Raw genomic sequence first — 18,759 nt, 5'->3', positions numbered from 1 at the left:
GACTCTCCTACCAAGGCAGGCTTTGACTGTGATATTCAAATCCCAGCCTCATGAGTAGCTAGTATTAAAGAAGTGAGGCACTGGAACCTGTCAGGAATACTCTTAAATACCAGAGCTATTCTTAGGGAGACAGGAAACACCTCAGTCCAAAAGATGGTGTTGTTTTCATGTTTTAAAAGAAAAAATGCACTCAATACTAAAGTATGAATTAATATTGAAGGAAAGAAGACAGCAAATATTCATAAATCTGGGGTTGTGAAAGCCCATTGGACATAAGTCTTTCATATAGGAATCAAAATAATATCTAAGTGGCAACATTGAGACTCACCCATGTGGTCACGTGAACTGGTTAAAGACCTATTCTCACACTGACATACCTTCAAAAGTCTGGGATTCTTCTCTGTGGAAGATGTTTCCCAGTCACACTTGTAAGTCTCTTAGTTCTATTTTTCACACTTCTCATCCTCATTCTTTGTATTCACCAAGTATCTTCTCCATTGCTACTCCAGAAGATGCTTTCAATGTCACTGTAAGGATTCATCTAGTAAGAGAAACATGTTTGAAGAACTTTAATACTTATATTAATAATATCATTACTAATAAAGAGTAATATTCAAGAACTACTTTAAGATAAATAAAACATGATTTGGAACACTTATGTAGTTTGAATGCTAAATCTGATAACACACATATATTCCTAGGTCATTACAAATCTGTAGGTACTGCAATCTTACAATACATATGTTTTTAGAAAGAAAAAGTGTTGATAATATAAGCAACCCAGTAGTTGTTGAATAAGACAAATACAGTGAAGACTTCTGTTGAGCTAGTACACACTGTTTCTTGCTCTGAAAGCATCACCTATCTGTTCTGAGAGCCAGTCAGGCTTAAATAGGACACATGCTTCCAGATGAGAGACCTGCCTGGCATTCACTGCCTAAGTCCATTCAGGCCCACAGCCCTATAGGCAATATAGAACAACCTTCAGAAGAGTCGTCCTGTCTTTAAATCTCAAGCTTCTAATCCTAACTCATCAGCAGACTGATGTCTGAGGATTGTAGTTCAAAGTCACCCTGGGCAGCAAAGTCTGGAAGACTCTTATCTCCAATTAACCACAAAAAACCCACAGTGGGAGAGATAAACTTAGAGCAAGGGAAGGGGTGTAATTGTCTCCCAAAAATGTATTCATTACCTGACAACTGTTTAATTTCACTGGCTTAACTGTTACCCCTCTGAACATCATATTCCTATTAATATTTTTTTAAGAAAACGAAAGATGAGGCTGGGAAGGTGGCTCAGTGGTAGAGTGCTTGCCTTGCATGCATAAGGCCCTGGATTCAATTCCTCAGTACCACATAAGATGAAAGAAAGCTGGAAGACATGCTGTGGCTCAAGTGGTACAGCACTAGCCTTGATCTGAAGAGATGAGGGACAGTGCCCAAGCCCAGAATTCCGGCCCATAACTGGCAAAAAATAAAGAAAAGGAAATAAAAAAGGAAGATTGTTGCTGCCAGACTCAGTGGTCAAGCCTGTAATCCTAGCTATTCATGAGGCTGAGGATCAGTGATTGAAGCCAACTTGGGTAGGAAAGCCTGTATGACTTTTATCTCCAATTATGTACAAAAAAAATCTAGAAGTAGAGTTGTGGCTCCACTGGTAAAGCAGTAGCCTTGAGGGAAAAAAACATAAACTTCAGGGATAGTGTCCATTTCCTGAGTGCAAACCCCAGAATGGCACAGACTAAAAGAAGGAAAGACACTATGAACTTGGTTTATCTGTACCTGAGATGTCTTTGTTATAGATGATTATGGACTGAAACTCTGAACAGGGCATACTAGGTCTGACATTTTTTCTGCACAGGCTGTGTGCACAACCATCTTAACTCCTTCGCTATTCTATAGTTGCAAGTTGCATTGTCTTCTCACCGTGGAAGAGGTCCAGTATTTACTTTCCCTAGGGTACCTGCTTTCTTGTCCTCTGCTCTTTACTCATGGACAGCAGCATTTTAACTGAATTTGCGAGAAGTGGGTGAGATGGTGGTGATAATGCCCAGGACCAGGTGAGCATTTTGTTGATGACTAGGCATGGTGTGTCATTTTTATCAATATGCTGAGGGGCCGTGGACATGAAGAGGAGGCCTCAATGCCTCCTGGGGTCATTCAGACTACACGGATATAAGCCAGTTAATCTTCCTCTCACTTTCCCAGCATGGAGTTATGGGCCCTGCCGGTCAGGGAACTCATGTCCAAGTATGGACAGCTAGCCACACAACATCCAGTTGTGATCTCTACATTGTTTCTGCATTGCGAGCAGTGCAGGACAAATCACATAGAGCATGTCTAAATCATTGAAGGGATGGGAAAGTGGTTCTATATTATATGGACCAAGCCAGACAGAGAACACCATACAAGTTCCTTTCAGAGACCCCACTTCTGTTCAATGGCCAAGAGAACATACAGGAAAACCTCCAGAAGGAGGAGCTATGTTCCTAACCTGGACCCTTCACTGCATGATTTCCCAAAGCTTATGGACACAATGAAACTAAATCTCTCCAAGATCAGGCACGAAGTCTCTCAGAGACCATTGCTCACATTTGTGAGGAGCGCATAGAAGGTAAAATGGCCTGTCAGGGAGGGGAATAGCCACAGAGTGTCTCCGTGAGGTCTCTGGCATCCAGTATTCAGATAATTTGGGAAAGGTTATGAAACTTATTTGGTATGGATAATGAATCATTGCAGCAGGTGGCACAGAGGATGGGAAACCGAGTTGGAATACATGGGTCCCATCAAGTCCCAAGATGTGCAGTTCTACCATCAAGAGAGCTGGACATTGTGTTGGATATGTTACATGAGAGCCTTTGCTAATGCCAGGTCTTAGACACGTGTTATACTACAGCGACTCTGCTGTCTACTACCACGAATGCATGGAAGAGAGATAGAAACTTGATACAGTTGCTGACATCACCAAGATCATCCTAAGGAAGAACTTGATAGACATTATCATCTGATTGTGTGTGGGATCTGGGGTGGGGGTGTGTGTATGTGTGGACACTAGGAATTCGACTTTGGGCCTGTACAGTGCCCCTGAGCCTCTTTTGCTCAAGGCTTGTACTATAGCTCTTAAGCCACAGCTCCACTTTCAGCTTTTTTGATATTTTATTGGAGTCTCACAAGTATTTACTTACAAGATAAACTTTAATTATGAGATGAAATGATTTTAAGGATGATATATTACTATGCAAATGCAATAAATAAAAATGGGAGGCAAAAAGACACTCTAAGGACTATATAGGAGGTTTTATGAAAGCGATGAAATTATATCTAAAAAAAGTGTTATTAGTGACTAAAAGCAGCAGTGCTAAATTTTTTTGTCCTGGATAAAAGAATGCAGTCAGTTATTTCTGTTTAAATGCCTAATATTATTTTTCTTTTTTTACTGTTTGTAAACCATACTATTAATGTAAATAGATGTAGGAGACTCAAGCTGAGCTGTTGAACCTGGAAAAGGTTTGAGAGGTTGGAACACCACCTCAATAGTACTCAGAAAGCTGAGAGCTGACCATGGAAAGTTTAAAAAACAGCTCTGTGAAGTAAGCCAGGCCTAAAGAAATATAGGTCCCATGGTTTCCCTTATTTGAAATAACTAGTATATGTCTGAGACTAACAGAAACTGTCAGACAAGTTGATGTTAGGTGAAATGAACCCCAAGATAAGGATTCAAATGTGTTTTTTTTTTCTTTCTTGTGATTGTTTCCAACATATTTATAAAATGATTTCTTTGTTGCTTTGTATGTACCTCCCCCATAGTATTAGCCCTGTTTTCACTGTCTTTGATATTGGTATAATTTGTGGAAGGGAAGGGAAAAAACAAATTGTTTAAATAGGGATACAGGTGGACCCATTGCATCAATGACATGTACAACATGGTATGTCGAAAAACGAACTTTACAACTTTGGGGCGGGTGTAGAAGGGGCGGGGGGAGGGGTGGGAGATGGGAAGAGATGGGAAGGGAAAACAAAGGAGGAGGCAACAATGCTTGATAAGAAATGTACTCATTATCTTGCCCATGCAATTGTAACTCCTTTGTATGGTATTTTCACAATAAAAAAATCAATCAATCAATCAATATATAAATAGGGTTACAGGTGAACCCATTACAACAATGAAATGTATAAGATGTTATTTCGAAAAACGAACTTTACAACTTAGGTAGGGGGAGGGGAAAGGGGGCTTGAGAGGGGAAGGGATGGTAAGGGGAAACAAAGGAGGAAGCAACAATGCTTGATAAGAAATGTACTCACTATCTTGCCAATGTAATTGTAACTCTGTATGGTATTTTCACAATTTAAAAAAAAAAAAACAGCTCTGGAGAGGGTTAAGCTATTGGCTCCTTCCATAGTGCTTCAAAGGCCTTGAATCCTGGGAGGTAAAAGAATTGACAACTTAACCTAGGAAGCTAGATAAAATAGACCAAATGTCTGGATTTTCTCTGGATTGCATTCTCCTTTCTCAAAACAAAAAGGGAACCAGTGTTTCTCACTCATTGTGGTGGCTCTGATTGCAATATAGAAGCTTCATTTTTGCTTATATCCATGGTAACCTTCCCAGTGTGAATTCAAACAAATATGATTGCTTGTGTGACCTGGGGCCCAGGTGCCAGTGAGCCTTGGGACTCCGGGTCCTGATTGATTTTTTTCTTTTTCTCTATACCTGTTTGTGTATTTTCTAATTTTCTTCAGCTTGGTATCCCATTGCACTGCCTTGGGTTGCAATTAGCAACAAATACGAATATTCTTGAGTTGTAAAACATAAAAGACTTACAAACTTTCTTATCCCAGATGGCTTCAAACCACAATCCTCAGATCTAAGCCTTCTGAGTAGGATTACAAGCATGTGCCACTGACAACCAGCATGCATCTGAAGACTTGATGTCAGTGAGATCTTTCTTGGGGAACGTCTGTACATCTCAGTCCTCCTCAGCTCTGTCCCTTCCTGTTGCCCAAACAGAGTCAAACACTTTCTTTTTTTTTTTTTGTCGGTCGTGGGGCTTGAACTCTGGGCAAGGACGCTGTCTCTCAGCTCTTCAGCTCAAGGCGAGCGCTCTACCACTTGAGCTACAGCGCCACTTCCGGTTTTCTGGTGGTTTATTGGAGATAGGAGTCTCACGGTTTCTCCTGCCCGGGCTGGCTTTGAACCGCGATTCTCAGATCTCAGCCTCCTGAGTAGCTAGGATTACAGGCGTGAGCCACCAGCGCCCAGCTAGAGTCAAACACTTCCACTCCTTTGTGTTCAAAATCCTTGAGGTTAGTGAACTGACTTGCCTGCCATGTACCTCCTTTCTGTAAATACAATAGTGGGTTTTACTCCTTACCATCGATTAATTAACTAAATTCACTTGGATCCACACAGAAGTGACATGTCCTTTTCTGGATTGCACACTGTACAACTATGTTTTACTTTATCTAATAAAGTTAACATAAGTTACCTTGTTTGAGGGTTCTTAGTTTCCCATATTTCTTCCTTCTCATCTCTCTTTCCTTTGCACAGAGGAAAAAACCATTTGGAATTGTGAAGAGTGAGTTTTTAGTCATTCTCTGAAAAGCTTTGCCAATGGATCCTGATTTCCAAGTCATGAGCAACTGGCCTGTAAAGCCTTGTTCTTTAATCTCTTCTCAGCTGACACAAATGACCATATATATCTAAAAAAGGCTTTGGGAAATGAGTTCAGGTTATCAGTCAGGAATCCTTATTACCTGGTCACTGCGCATAAGTTGTTTTTGGTTTTTTGTTTTGTTTTTTTTTGAATAGATCAAGCAGTGTGTACAATTTATTAGTACCAGAAATAGACGTCCAAGTATTTTTTTAATTCAAGGCTAGCAGGTTCTCTTTATTTTTTGGTGGTAAATAGGACAGAAGTGTCCCACAGCAAGCCAAGGGCACTACACAATATCCTCAAATCTGAGGACTGTGGTTCACAGCCAGCTTGGGCAGGAAGTCAATGAGCCTCTTATCTCCAACTAATCAGCAAAAAGAATTGGAACTGTTGTTGAAGTGGTAGAGCAGCAAAATTGAACATAAAAAAGCTAAGAAAAAGCTAAGAAAAAAAGTAAAAAATAAAGCTAAGTGAAAAACAGATCTAGCACTAAGACAACCACAATAATTTTTTTAAAAAGTGGAAGAGAGCACAAAGAGTCTTAAAAATGATAAAATTAACAAGAAACTGGTGGCTCACACTTGTAATTCTAGCTACTCAAAACACTGAAATTGAGCATTCCTATTCCAAGCCAGCCAGGAGAGGAAATCCCATTGCGTGTGTGTGTGTGTTGGGGGGGGGGGGGGAATGTGCGTGCGCGCGTATGAGTGTGTGTGTGTTCCTTTCTGTGATATGAAGTACAAGTTTTTGTTTGACCATTTCCAATCTTTTGGAGGTTAATTTGAGATAAGAGTCTCATGAATGTTCCTTGTCCCCTGACATTGAATCATAATCAGTATAATTCAGGACCCTGTGGGAGTGTCTATACTTACCTCCTACAAACCACCAAAGCCAAAAAATGAACCAAATTGCAACTGTTACTAAAGTTTTAGAGCATGCTATCCTTCAGCAAGATTGGTGAGGCCCTAAAAACAAGACAGGGAACAAACAAATGAATAAATGTATGTGAAGAAAAAAGGGCCAATTAGTTTTTTTAAAATATAGACTCATACCTTTAATACAAGCTGAAATGTAAAGATCAGAGTTCAAATCCAGCCTGGGCAGGAAAGTCCAACTAACTTCTTTTTGAGTGTGCTAGACATGGGCTTGAAGTTAAGGGTTTTTACTCAAGTTTAAAAATACTACTTCCTGTCTCATGTGGTTCATTGGAGATGAGACTGATGGACTTTCCAGCTCAGGCTGGCTTCAAACTGTAATCCTTAGATTTTAGGATACTGTGTAGCGCTTTGGTTCCCATGGGACTCTTCTCTGCTATTAACCACTAAAAGAAAAATAGAGGCGGAAGTTGAGCTGAGGCTCAACCAGTAGAGCCTGCTAGCTTTGAAATGAAAAACAAAATACCCAAAACAAAACAACCCTCAGCGAGAGTCACTAGGCCTTGAATCCAAGCCTCCCCACTGCCAAAAAAAAACCCTTCAGGAGTTGAGTTTTTGTTCCTGCTAGCTTTGAGCAAAAAACAAAAGGCCAAAAATCTCATCGACAGTGAAGTAGTGTGGCCTAAATGTAGAGCCTGGTAGTATTGATGTAAAAAAAAAAAAAAAACAAGCCAGGTGCCTCTGGCTCATGTCTATAATACTTGTTACTCAGGAAGCTTAGATCTGTGAGTCACATTTGGAAGCCAGCCTAGTCTAAAAAGTCCCCTGGTGACTGTTTTTTCCAAGTAAGTAGAAGTGGCACTGTGTCTGAAAGTAGCAGTATGCCTGCTGTGTCCCTGACGGACAGTGCCTAGGCACTGAGTTCAAGCCCCACAACTGACAAAATCAGTAAAATGATTAATTTAATAAATGCTAAGCATAAATGGGTAGGACCTAATAATAAAGGACATGAACTTTGAAAAAGTGGGAAGGGACAACCAAATAAATGAAAAGGTGCAAAAAGGAACATATTAAGGCTTTCTAAATCAAAACTGTAATTCTACCTGCTCAGATTACTGAAATCTGAGGATTGTGGTTCAAAGCCAGCGCAGGTAGGAAAGTACAGGAGACATATTTTACTGTGTTCAGTATGGGGTCTTGAACTTGCTATGTTTTGCTCATGGCTAGAGGTCTACTTCTTCCTACCTCTTGATGGTTATTAGAGATAATTGTCTCATTGACTTTCTTGCCCAAGACTGGCATTGAGCCATGATTCTCAGATTTCAGGCCTCTCTGTAATGCTCTTGACTTGCTCTTGATATTCTAATCTCCTATTAACCACAAAAAATGCAAAAGTTGAGCTGTGGCTCAAGTAGTGAGACCAGCTTCTATTAATGTAAAAATAAATAAACCTCAAGGAAAGTCATCGTGACTTAATTTCAAGACATAACAACCACCACTCAATTTAAAAAAATAAAACTCAGTCACTGTGACCTGAGTTTAAGCCCTAGAAAGAGAGCTACAAAAAAGAAAAACAGCCTGTAGTTCACCTGTGGTCAAAGTTGTAGAGCATGGTAGTTTCAAGAGAAAGAAAAAAAAACAGCATAAGAACTAGCACCTAAGAACAAATACCAAAAAGAAAGGGAGAAATAATAAGTAACTGAAAAGGTGAAAGAAGAGGTAATTACAGATTTGTAAATGTTGGCTCACACTTATTATTATGAATTCTAAGGACACTGAAATCTGTAGATCATGGTTCAAAGCCATCCTGGTCAGAAAAGTCCATGAAACTTTCTTCAGTGTGTTCAATAGAGGGACTTAAACTTGAAGCGTTTTGCTCATGGCTACAGATCTACTATCTTCCGCCTATTAGGTTGACTGGAGATAAAAGTCTCATTGACTTTCCTTCCCAGGCTGACTTTGAACTCTGTTCCTCAGATTTCAAGCCTCTCTGTACTGCCCTGGACTACCCATGGGATTCTTGCCTCATATTAACCACTTAAAAAAAGGCAGAAGTTTAGCTGTGGCTCAAGTAGTAGAGCCATCTACCCTTCAGTTAAATAAGTAAATCAATAAAACCTCAGAAAGAGAGGAGAAGAATGAGTGTGAAAGACAGAACATCTTACAGTAAGCAAAAGGAAAGAAATGTAAATATCACCTGGAAGAAATTATTGTATTATCAAAGCTTATAGAATTGAATTGTCAAATCTTATAGAATTCACAAACTTTATCGACCATGATAATGACAATTTGCATTGTGAAGGTTAAAATATGTTTGTGACTTCAACTAAATATCACTATTCTACAATATTCTGAAATAAGAGAAATTTAGGTAATCACCTAATCTCAATAATAGTAAACATCTCAGAAAGAGTCACCCGGCCTTAATTTCAAGCCCTAACACCAACCTGCCTAACTCCGGCCAAACACAGACACACACACACACACACACACACACACACACACACACACACACACACACAGAACAGACACTGAGTTCTCATGCTCGGAGCAGAAGCCAAATGAAACAAAAAGTAGACTGTAGTAGACCTATGGCTTAAGTAATAAAGCAAGCTACTTTTAAGAGAAAAGAAAAGAAAACCTGAGTATGAAGGCAAGGCCCTAAACCCCTGACTCTTCCCAGAATGGAAAGTGGATCAGTCACGGAATCCAACAGTTTGTGCTTGCTCTTGGGATCACAGCTGAAAGTGCCCCTTCAATTCTAGGGCCTCCAATCAAAAATTGAATGTAGGGTTCTGGAACAAGTACCTTGTGAACAGGAAGCCCCTTCTCTTGCTTCCTGGATCCCAGGGTTCAGCTTCTTTTGTGAGTCAGGGTGGGGAGGTGGGTGGCAGTGTGACAAGAGGTTCCAAATAGAGTGGCAACTGTGCTAATTGATTTGAGGCTGACAGCTGGATGCCAAAGCTAAGTGGTAACTGGTAGCTTTCTCTGATTACCCAGCAGTAGTGAGACTGAGTTGGAGCACCTGCTGGCTGTGCCTACCAAGTCCACCCCACCGCCTCTGCTCCTGTAACAACCAGAGTTTTAAATGGGGATCTGAGTTGACTGTGTTAGATTCCTGCTCCCCAGCCCTACCTGTTTGCCTCTGTGTGCACCAATGCTGAAGACACACATCCAACTGCTCTGCAGCCCTACACCATGAGGGAGATCGTGTACATACAGGCAGGCCACTGTGGCAGCCAGATTGACGCAAAGGGGAGCATGGCACTGGCCTAGGATCCTAGTCTCAAATTTAGGGGGATGAGGAGGAAGAGGATGGTGTTGTAGGGTGGAGGTGGTGGTGGTCATGTCTAGGCTGAGGTAGGTGGGGCTTCATAGTAGTCCCTAACTTCCTGGAAATCAAGTCCACCCGATAGCTTCCCCAATTTCCCTAATTTGTGTGGCCCAGATGGGTGTGTTTTGTTAAGCAAGGCTGGGGTGGTTTCAAATCCCTTGCATGTCTTAGTCTTACCTTAGACTCAAGTCATTGTACTTACTTTCCTGGGAATAGACTAATGCACTTTTGGTCAGGTTTGAATGAAAGGAGTGCAGTGTCTTTGAGCTGACAGATACAGAGGATTCCCTTTTTGTCAACTGATGAGTAACTGATAATTGAGAACAGTTCATCCACCTTAATGCAAATTTCTCTGAGTTTTCAAGCTCCCTTAAGTTGGGTGTTTTCTAAAACAGTGGTTGTCGGTGTATGCTCTGAGGACCCTTGTGGTTCTGGAGACCCTTCTAGCTGAGTCTTCAAGTTACTGCTTTGGCAATTTCATGTCCATGTAAGGCCAGGTTCTCATCATAGAATCCAAACAGAATATGGTATCCCATAAGATGGAATACTCATAGGAGAACCTAGATGGTGTCTATTCAGCCAGATAGCAAAGAGATTAACAAAACTAAAATACCATCAATTTTTGTGCTTTTTTAAATTTAGAAAATCTAATTTTTTTTTACAAAAATATTTGTGTCAACAGGACTTGGGTTTCTTATATTACTTTAAAATCCATTGTTTGGACAGCTAACATTCTATGCCATAATACACTTCTATTTCCATCTCAGTTTTGGGAAATCTAAGCGATGAGCACAACATTGACGGCCCTGGCAACTACTATGGATAAAGTAGCGTACAGCTGCAGAGAGTCGAGGTGTATTACAATGAGGCAGCTGGTGAGTGTCTCCCTCTGGCTTCCAATACCGTGGCAGAATAGGTCCCCGGGGAATACTAATGACAAGGTAGGAGTTCCTGCCTTTCTTAGGGTGGTATTGTAGTTCGAATTTGGGGCCTCGATCTTGTAAGCCAAGTGCTGGATCCACCTGAGCCACTCCACCATATATCTTGTTTTAATTTTTGAGTATACTCTTGTGAATTTCCTCAGGAAAGCCTTTTACTGAATTCCCCCTACCTGTACTTGCTGACTAGCCACACCTGGATTTGTTTTTTTTTTTTTTTTTTTTGGTCATGGGGCTTCAACTCTGGGCATAGGCATTTTCCCTCATCTTTTCAAATCAAGACAAGCAGCTCTACCACTTAAGCCACAGCGCCACTTCTGGTTTTCTGGTGGTTTATTGGAGATAGTGTCTCGCTGTCTTTTCCTGCCCTGGCTGGCTTTGAACTGTGATCCTCCGACCTCAGCCTCCTGAGTAGTGAGAATTACAGGCATGAGCCTGTTTTACATCATTAAAAATGAGGCTGCCTAAATATGTATTCTAAAACAATTGATAAAATATAATTTAAATACCATTCAATTCCATTTTGTTGTGTGCTAGTCATCCTTCTAAGCTCAAGGCCTGGGCAGTGACCATGAGCTTCTTTTGCTAAAGGCTAAAGTTCTACCACTTAAGCCACATCTCCAGTACCAACTTGTGAAAGACCAGCTCGGCCGGAGCACTGGGACCGGTGGGACAAAGATCTCGGTATAGGTGGGCAAGGAGTCTACGAAGTGACAAACAGACACAGACTCAAAAGAGTTGAATCTGAGTGTATCTTTATTGAGGAGAATTAACATTTTTATACAGTGTGAGATTGTGACATAGATTTTTTTGTTTATTTAAGCACGTAATCAATTTTTAAGAAAAGCAAAGCATTGATGGATTACATGAAAATTGATGACTATCCCACCAACTGTTTAAGCTAAGTGATGTGAAACAAGTCAAGCATATAGGTAAATAGAATGCATCATCTATTCAGCCTTTTTATGTTTACTAATTAACAAACCTAAGACAGGGTTGTACTTATATTGTACTCTTTTTATTTTTTTCATATATTTTTAAGACCCTTTGAAACTATCCTAAAAACCACTTCCAAGTTGAGTCAAACATTCTCCGTTTTCTATAATTTTAATCCCAATATTTGTTCACATAAATTTCTAATTATTAATTTAAACTATCTTATTGTCGTTTTAATAATGAACACAATAATGGTCTAGATCTACCTAATCTTTGCACAAAATCTAATGAGTTCCAAAATACCTTTTTGTCTTTTACATTAATCTATCTACTTACATCTTTATCAGCTCCTGTATAAGGCAATGGTTCATCAGTCGGTTCAGGAAATGTGATGTCACTAACTTTATATTTTGTGGGAAACCACCATCTATCCCCTATAATGTAAGCTGGACTAAACTTAATCATAACTGTTGGGGGAATCTTTCTTTTCCTTTTATTATCAGGGGTTCCTATTTTTAGAACTCTCTGAGCTTCTGGGATAACTCCTTCTAGCTTAGTTTAATTCATTAATTCTGCTTGTTTTAACATATCTGGAAATTTTGTTTTTATATTTACTATGCGTGAGCCACAAAACCACTTGTGAAGTTGTAGGAGTTTTGGAGGTAGCATCACATCAGACGATAGATTGATTGGGGCATCGCCCACATTTAATCTTTGGTCCTAGTCTTTACTATTTAGAGAAGCTATCTCTATTGGACTGGAAAGAAACAACATGCTTTGTTCGTGGATCAATAGAAAAATAGCCAAAACGAGAATAAAGGCAATGAATGTACAGCCAAGAAGAATATAGGTAAGAATAAAGTAAGAATAAAGGTAGAGGATATAAAGGTGCAGCCGAGTGTATGGGAAGCCTTGAACCAACACACTCTTCCTGCAGGCATGCTTCCTTGAAGGTCTTTGTCTAAGGTGATATCTCATGCAGATTCAGCAGGAGGTGGCATGGCACCAAATATTTCAGGTAGTTTCTTGGAGAGGAGAGTCTCCCAGAATTTCCTGCCCCAGCTGGCTTCAATCTGCGATCCTTAGATCTCAGACTTTTGAGTAGCTAGAATTACACCCTTCAGGAACCAGAGCCCAGTTGCATTGCCCTCTTTAAAATACAGATTAAATTTCTAAAAATCATTTTGAAATTGAAAATTTTAAAATTTTAAAGAGGGATGTTCAGTCACTAATATATATGTGAATAGTCCAAATCACAAAGCATAAAGTGTCTCACCCTGAAATCTATAACAGTTCTGGTCTTGAGCATTTTGAATATGAATACTTAGCCAACAACCAATTCTTTTTAAAGTTTTTAAAGTAAAAAACATTGCTGTGATGTAGAAAAACCCAATAATAATGTGTAAACATTGCTTTTAAATGAGTCATATTGTCTTTCCTAATACAAACAACCTAACTGAAGTCTACAGAGTAGATTTTCAGTTTTTGTAACAGTCAATGTGAAATTCATTTAATTTTATATAAAGAGTTTCCATTCTACATTATTGTATACAAACAGAATCGTAGATAATTGGTTCTCCTGTGTAATAAACCAATGAAAAAGTGCAAACAAAAGGACAAAGCTATTTAATGTGTTGGAGTTTTATGGATCTACATTTTGGGATGTCCTCACCTTGGTATTTTGTATTAATATAGTTTAAGTAAGATATATGACTTTAATCTTGTGGTTCCTTGGTTAAGAGTCATTGTGTGGGATTGTGTCACTCGTATGAACAGTATTTTATGTTGTGTCTTTATTAGATCCTGTGTATCAGGCAGGATAGGATGGCCAGTTTTCTTCATGTGATTGTTTAGGAAAGGGGACAGTCTCAAACTGATGTTTATATCATTTTAACTGATGTCCCTTTTGACAAATCAGGTTAAATGGCAAATTGCAAGTAATTGTCCAAGGTTGCTCTGAGTATTTGAATACAGGGAAATGTGCTATTTGATAACAATTATTGAAACATTATAACACAAGAAATATGTATTTTATGTATTTTTCCCAGGAAAGCATTATACTTGAATTCCCCCTACATCTACTTGCTGAAGAGCTACACCTGGCTCTTTTGTTTGTTTGTTTGTTTGTTTGTTTTGTTGGCAGTGGGGCTTAAACTCTGGGCCTATACACTGTGCCCCAACTCTTCAGCTCAAGGCAAGCAGCTCTACCACTTAAGCCACAGTTCCATTTCTGGTTTTCTGTTAGTTTATTGAAGATAAGAGTCTCACAGACTTACCCTGCCCAGACTGGCTTTGAACAGCGATCCTCTGATCTCTAACTTCAGAGTAGCTAGGATTATAGGCATGAAGCACTGGTGCTCAGCACTTAGCTACTTACTTGAGAAAGGTAATTGGGGAAGGGAAGGGATAGTGGGAGAACAACAAAGGAGTGTGTAACAATGCTCGACAATAAATGTTCTCATTTCTTTACTCTGGTAACTGTAACTCCTCTATACAGCACCTTTCCAATAAAAACAAAATTAACAAAAAAAGAGAAAGGTTCTTGCTGATAGGCAATGGTGACTCACACCAGTAATCCTAGCTACTCAGGAGGCTGAGAAATGAGAATCATGGTTCAAATCCAGCCTGGGCAGGAAAGTCCCTGAGACCTTTATCTCCAATAAACAACTCAGAAAACTGAAAGTGGGACTGTGCCTCAAGTGATAGAGTGCTAGCCTTGAGCTGAAGAGCTGAGGGACAGTGCCCAGGCCCAGAGTTCAAGCCCCATGATGAACCAAAAAAAAATTGTCATCTTTCTTTTGCCCCATTAGACTCAAAGCCTGATGCTCATCTTTGCCTCCTGAGTAGCTAAGATTTCAGCCACCATGCCCAAAGCAAAGGAATGAATATTCATGAAAATAGACAACTGCCAAGGTCCTTAAAGTTGCTGAAGCCTCTTGCATGGGGGTTCATGCTCAAGATATCTTTTCTGTTTCCATGTCTGAAATGCTGTAATTTCTGTAATGAATGCTGAGAGCCACTTAGAATCATAAGCTCTGCCCCTAAGTTCCTTGTCAAGTATAGGCCTAAGTCAACTCTTGTTCCCACAGCCAACAAATATGTTCCTCGGGCCATCATGGGGGACCTAGAGCCTGGCACCTTAGACTCAGTAAGATCGGAACCATAGAGTTTCAGACCAGAAACTTCATATTTAATATGTCATCATGGTCCATGGAAGATGGCTAACAGGCACCCCTCTTCCCTAACATCCAGGCACTCCAGTTCCCAGTGGTGAGCTGAGCCTTTATCCATCTAGATATCATCCTCACCTAAACCACTTATTTCAGTCATATCATGTTCCTGGCCACTCAATCAGCACAGATAAATGCCAGTCTGCAAGCAGCCTCTGAAGGGAATGAACAGCGAGCGAGCAAGGAAAGCTTCCAACAAGGTTTCAGCGCTGATGGCGATTTCAAATGCCTGGCAATAATAGGGAACGACTTCAGGACTTAAGTGGTAGAGCGCTAGCCTTGAGCTGAAGAACTGAGGGTCAGCGCCCAGGTCCAGAGTTCAGGCCCACGACTGGACCCCAAAAAAGAAAACATTTCCTTTATTCCACCAAAGTGTTTCTAAAATAATAGCAAAAGTTGCTCAGAAGAGCCTATAGCCTTCACAATGCAAATAGCACAGTCATTATTCCTGGAGTATGTGTCTCATCATGTCTTTGTGTCTGATAGGCCAGAACAGGGCCAACAGCCACTACACAGAGGGAGCCGAGCTGCTGGAATCAGTGCTGGAAATGGTGAGGTGGAATGGTGTGGCTGTCTCCAGGGTTTGTAGCTGGCCAACTCCCTGGGAGGTGGCACCAGGTCAGGCATGCGCACCCTGATTCTCAACAAGATCTGAGAGGAGTTCCCAGATAGAATCATGAACACCTTCAGGGTCATCCCTTGCCCAAGATGTTGGACACTGGCACCTTAGACTCAGTGAGATCAGAACCATTTGGCCAGAGTTTCAGACCAGACAACTTCATATTTGTTATGTCATCATAGTCCATAGGAGATGGCTAACAGGCACCCCTCCTCCCTAACATCCAAACACTCTAGTTCCCAGTACTGAGCTGAGCCTTTATCCACCTAACCCTATCATCCTCACCTAACCCTACAATATCATCTTGTCTGTCCACCAGTTGGTGGAAAATGCAGATGAAACTTTCTGCATCGACAACTAGACCCTGTATGACATCTGCTTTCACACCTGTGTGTGACATCCCCCTGCATGGCCTCACGATGTTGGCCACATTCATTGGCAACAACACGGTCATCCAGGAACACTTTAAGCACACCTCAGAGCAGTTCAGTGCCACGTTGCGGCACAAGGCATTCTTGAACTGGTACACGGGCGAGGGCATGGACGACACGGAGTTCACTGAGGCTGAGAGCAACATCAACGACCTGGTGTCCAAGTATCAGCAGTGCCAAGATGCCACTGCTGATGAACAGGGGGAATTTGAAGAAGTCTTGTGGAGGAAAAGGTCTAAGACTTCCCATTGCCAGCAGTGCAACAGGAATGCCAGAGCCTGCCTACTGCTTCTCAAATGAATGGTGCTTTCCTGAGCTACTGTTGTCCTGCAGTGGGACCTTGCTATGTATCATCACGCTCAGCCTTCCCTGTCAGGAATTCACTGACGGTGAATGTAAAAATGCAGATTTCTTTTAAATATTATTGTTTAAAAACCCTATTTATATAAATAAAGAAGTATACATTTTCTTTTAAATTAATTTTATTTTATTTGTGAACAAACTGTACAGAGGGGTTACAATTACATGGGCAGGATAATGCGTACATTTCTTACCAAGCATTGCAGCCTCCTCCTTTGGTTTACCCTTCACATCCCTTCCCAGCATCCTCCCTCCCCCCCAATCCCAATCCTTCTCCTTCTCCCCCTTCCCCCCCTCCCCCCCGCACCAACGTTGTAAAGCTCGTTTTGGACATGACAACTTGTACTTCTCATTGTTGCAACTGGTCCACCTGTATCCTTAAACAAATGGTTTTTCCCCATCTCCAACAAGTTATACTGACATCAAATATAGTGAAAGCAGGGGTTATACTGTGGGGGAGGGACATACAAAGCAACAAAGAGATAATCTTATAAGTGCGTTAGAAACACATGCATGAAAGTAAAAAAACATTAAAATACATATCTAAGGGTTCATTTTCCTGACATCACATTATCTGACCTTTTCTGCTTAACTCATCCATATACTAGATATTGCAAATAAGGGAAACCATGGGACCTATGTTTCTTTTGGCCTGGCTTACTCACTTAATATAATTTTTTCCAAGTTTTTCCATTTCCTAACAAATGGGGCAATGTCATTCTTTCTGATGGAGGCATAGAATTCCATTGTGTATATATACCACATTTTCTTGATCCATTCATCTACTGAGGGGCATCTGGGTTGGTTCCATATCTTAGCTATGGTAAATAATGCTGCAATATACATAGTTGTGCTGGTAGCTTTAGTGTGGTCTTGTTTGTAAACATTTGGGTAAATGCCCAAAAGTGGGATTGATAGGTCATAGGGGAGTTCTATGTGAAGTCTTTTGAGGAACCTCCATACTGCTTTCCAAAGTGGTTGAACAAGTTTACATTCCCACCAACAACGAAGTAAGGTTCCTTACTGTCCACATCCCCTCCAGCATCTGTTGTTGTTAGAGTTCTTGAGTTTTGCCGTTCTAACTGGGGTGAGGTGATATCTCAATGTTATTTTGATTTGCATTTCTTTTATGGCTAGGGATGTTGAACATTTCTTCATGTGTCAATTGGACATCATTCTTTCTTCTTCAGAGAAGTTTCTCTTTAAGTCTTTCGCCCACTTATTTATTGGGCAGTTGTTTCTTTGAGGATTTGTTGTTGGGGGGTTTAATTTTTTGAGTTCCAAGTATATTTTAGATATGAGACCCTTGTCCGTTGTATGGCTAGTAAAGATCTTCTCCCAATCCGTGGGCTTTCTATTGATCTTGCTAGCTATGTCATTTGCCCTGCAGAAGCTGTGCAACTTTATGCAATCCCATTTGTCCAACCTTTCTTTGATTTGTTGTGTTTCCGGGTCTCTATTCAAAAAATTTTGGCCTGAGCCAGGGAGACCTAGGGTTTCTCCTATTCCATCCTGTAATGTTTTCAGAGTGTCTGCTTTGAGTTCAAGGTCTTTGATCCATTTGGAGTTGATTCTGGTGCAGGGTGATACATAAGGATCTAGCTTTAGTTTTCTACATGTAGTTAACCAAATTTGACAGCACCATTTACTGAAGAGGCTGTCTTTCTTCCATTATATTGTTTTAGCTCCCTTATCGAAGATTTGATGGCTATCGGTCTGTAGGTTCATTTCTGAGTTTTCAATTCTACTCCATTGGTCCTGAGGTCTGTTCTTATGCCAATACCAAGCTGTTTTGATTACTATGGCTTTATAGTAGAGTTTGAAATTTGGTACTGATATTCCTCCAGCAGTGTTCTTTCCGTTGAGGAGCGTTTTTGCTATTCGGGGTCTTTTATTGTTCCATATGAATTTTTGGATAGCCTCTTCTATTTCCTTGAAGAATGAGGTTGGAATTTTGATAGGTATTGCGTTGAATTTGTAGATAGCTTTGGGAAGTATTGCCATTTTCACGATGTTAATCTTTCCAATCCAGGAGCATGGGAGGCTTTGCCATTTTTTTAGTTCTGTGATGATTTCCTTTTTCAAGATTTTAAAGTTTTCATCATAAATGTCCTTCACTTCTTTGGTTAAGTTAATTCCTAGGTATTTTATTTTTTGTGGGGCTATTACAAATGGAGTTGCTTTCCTAATTTCAGCCACACTTTTCTCATTGTTGCCATACAGAAAAGCCATTGATTTTTGGGGGTTAATTTTATAACCTGCTACTTTGCTAAAGTTTTGAATCAGCTTGAGTAATTTGGGAGTGGAGTCTATGGGGTACTTTAAATACAAGATCATGTCATCTGCAAAGAGGGAGAGTTTTATTTCTTCTTTCCCTATTTGG

At 40.4% G+C, this 18,759-nt stretch overlaps 1 protein-coding gene across 1 annotated transcript; it reads left to right on the top strand.

Annotated features, from left to right (window-relative positions):
* Nucleotides 1–15,953: 15,953 nt before the first annotated feature.
* Nucleotides 15,954–16,316, top strand: LOC122115091 (tubulin beta chain-like). Its single transcript, XM_042688402.1, has one exon. The coding sequence runs from the start codon at nt 15,954–15,956 to the stop codon at nt 16,314–16,316; it is 363 nt and encodes a 120-aa protein (XP_042544336.1).
* Nucleotides 16,317–18,759: the final 2,443 nt, after the last annotated feature.

Source organism: Dipodomys spectabilis, unplaced genomic scaffold (assembly GCF_019054845.1).
Source record: "Dipodomys spectabilis isolate Male_0828 unplaced genomic scaffold, ASM1905484v1 ptg000116l, whole genome shotgun sequence".
Classification (NCBI taxonomy): Eukaryota; Metazoa; Chordata; class Mammalia; order Rodentia; family Heteromyidae; genus Dipodomys; species Dipodomys spectabilis.
The sequence above is the reverse complement of the archived record's forward strand: the minus strand, read 5'-3'. Positions and strand labels throughout refer to the sequence as shown.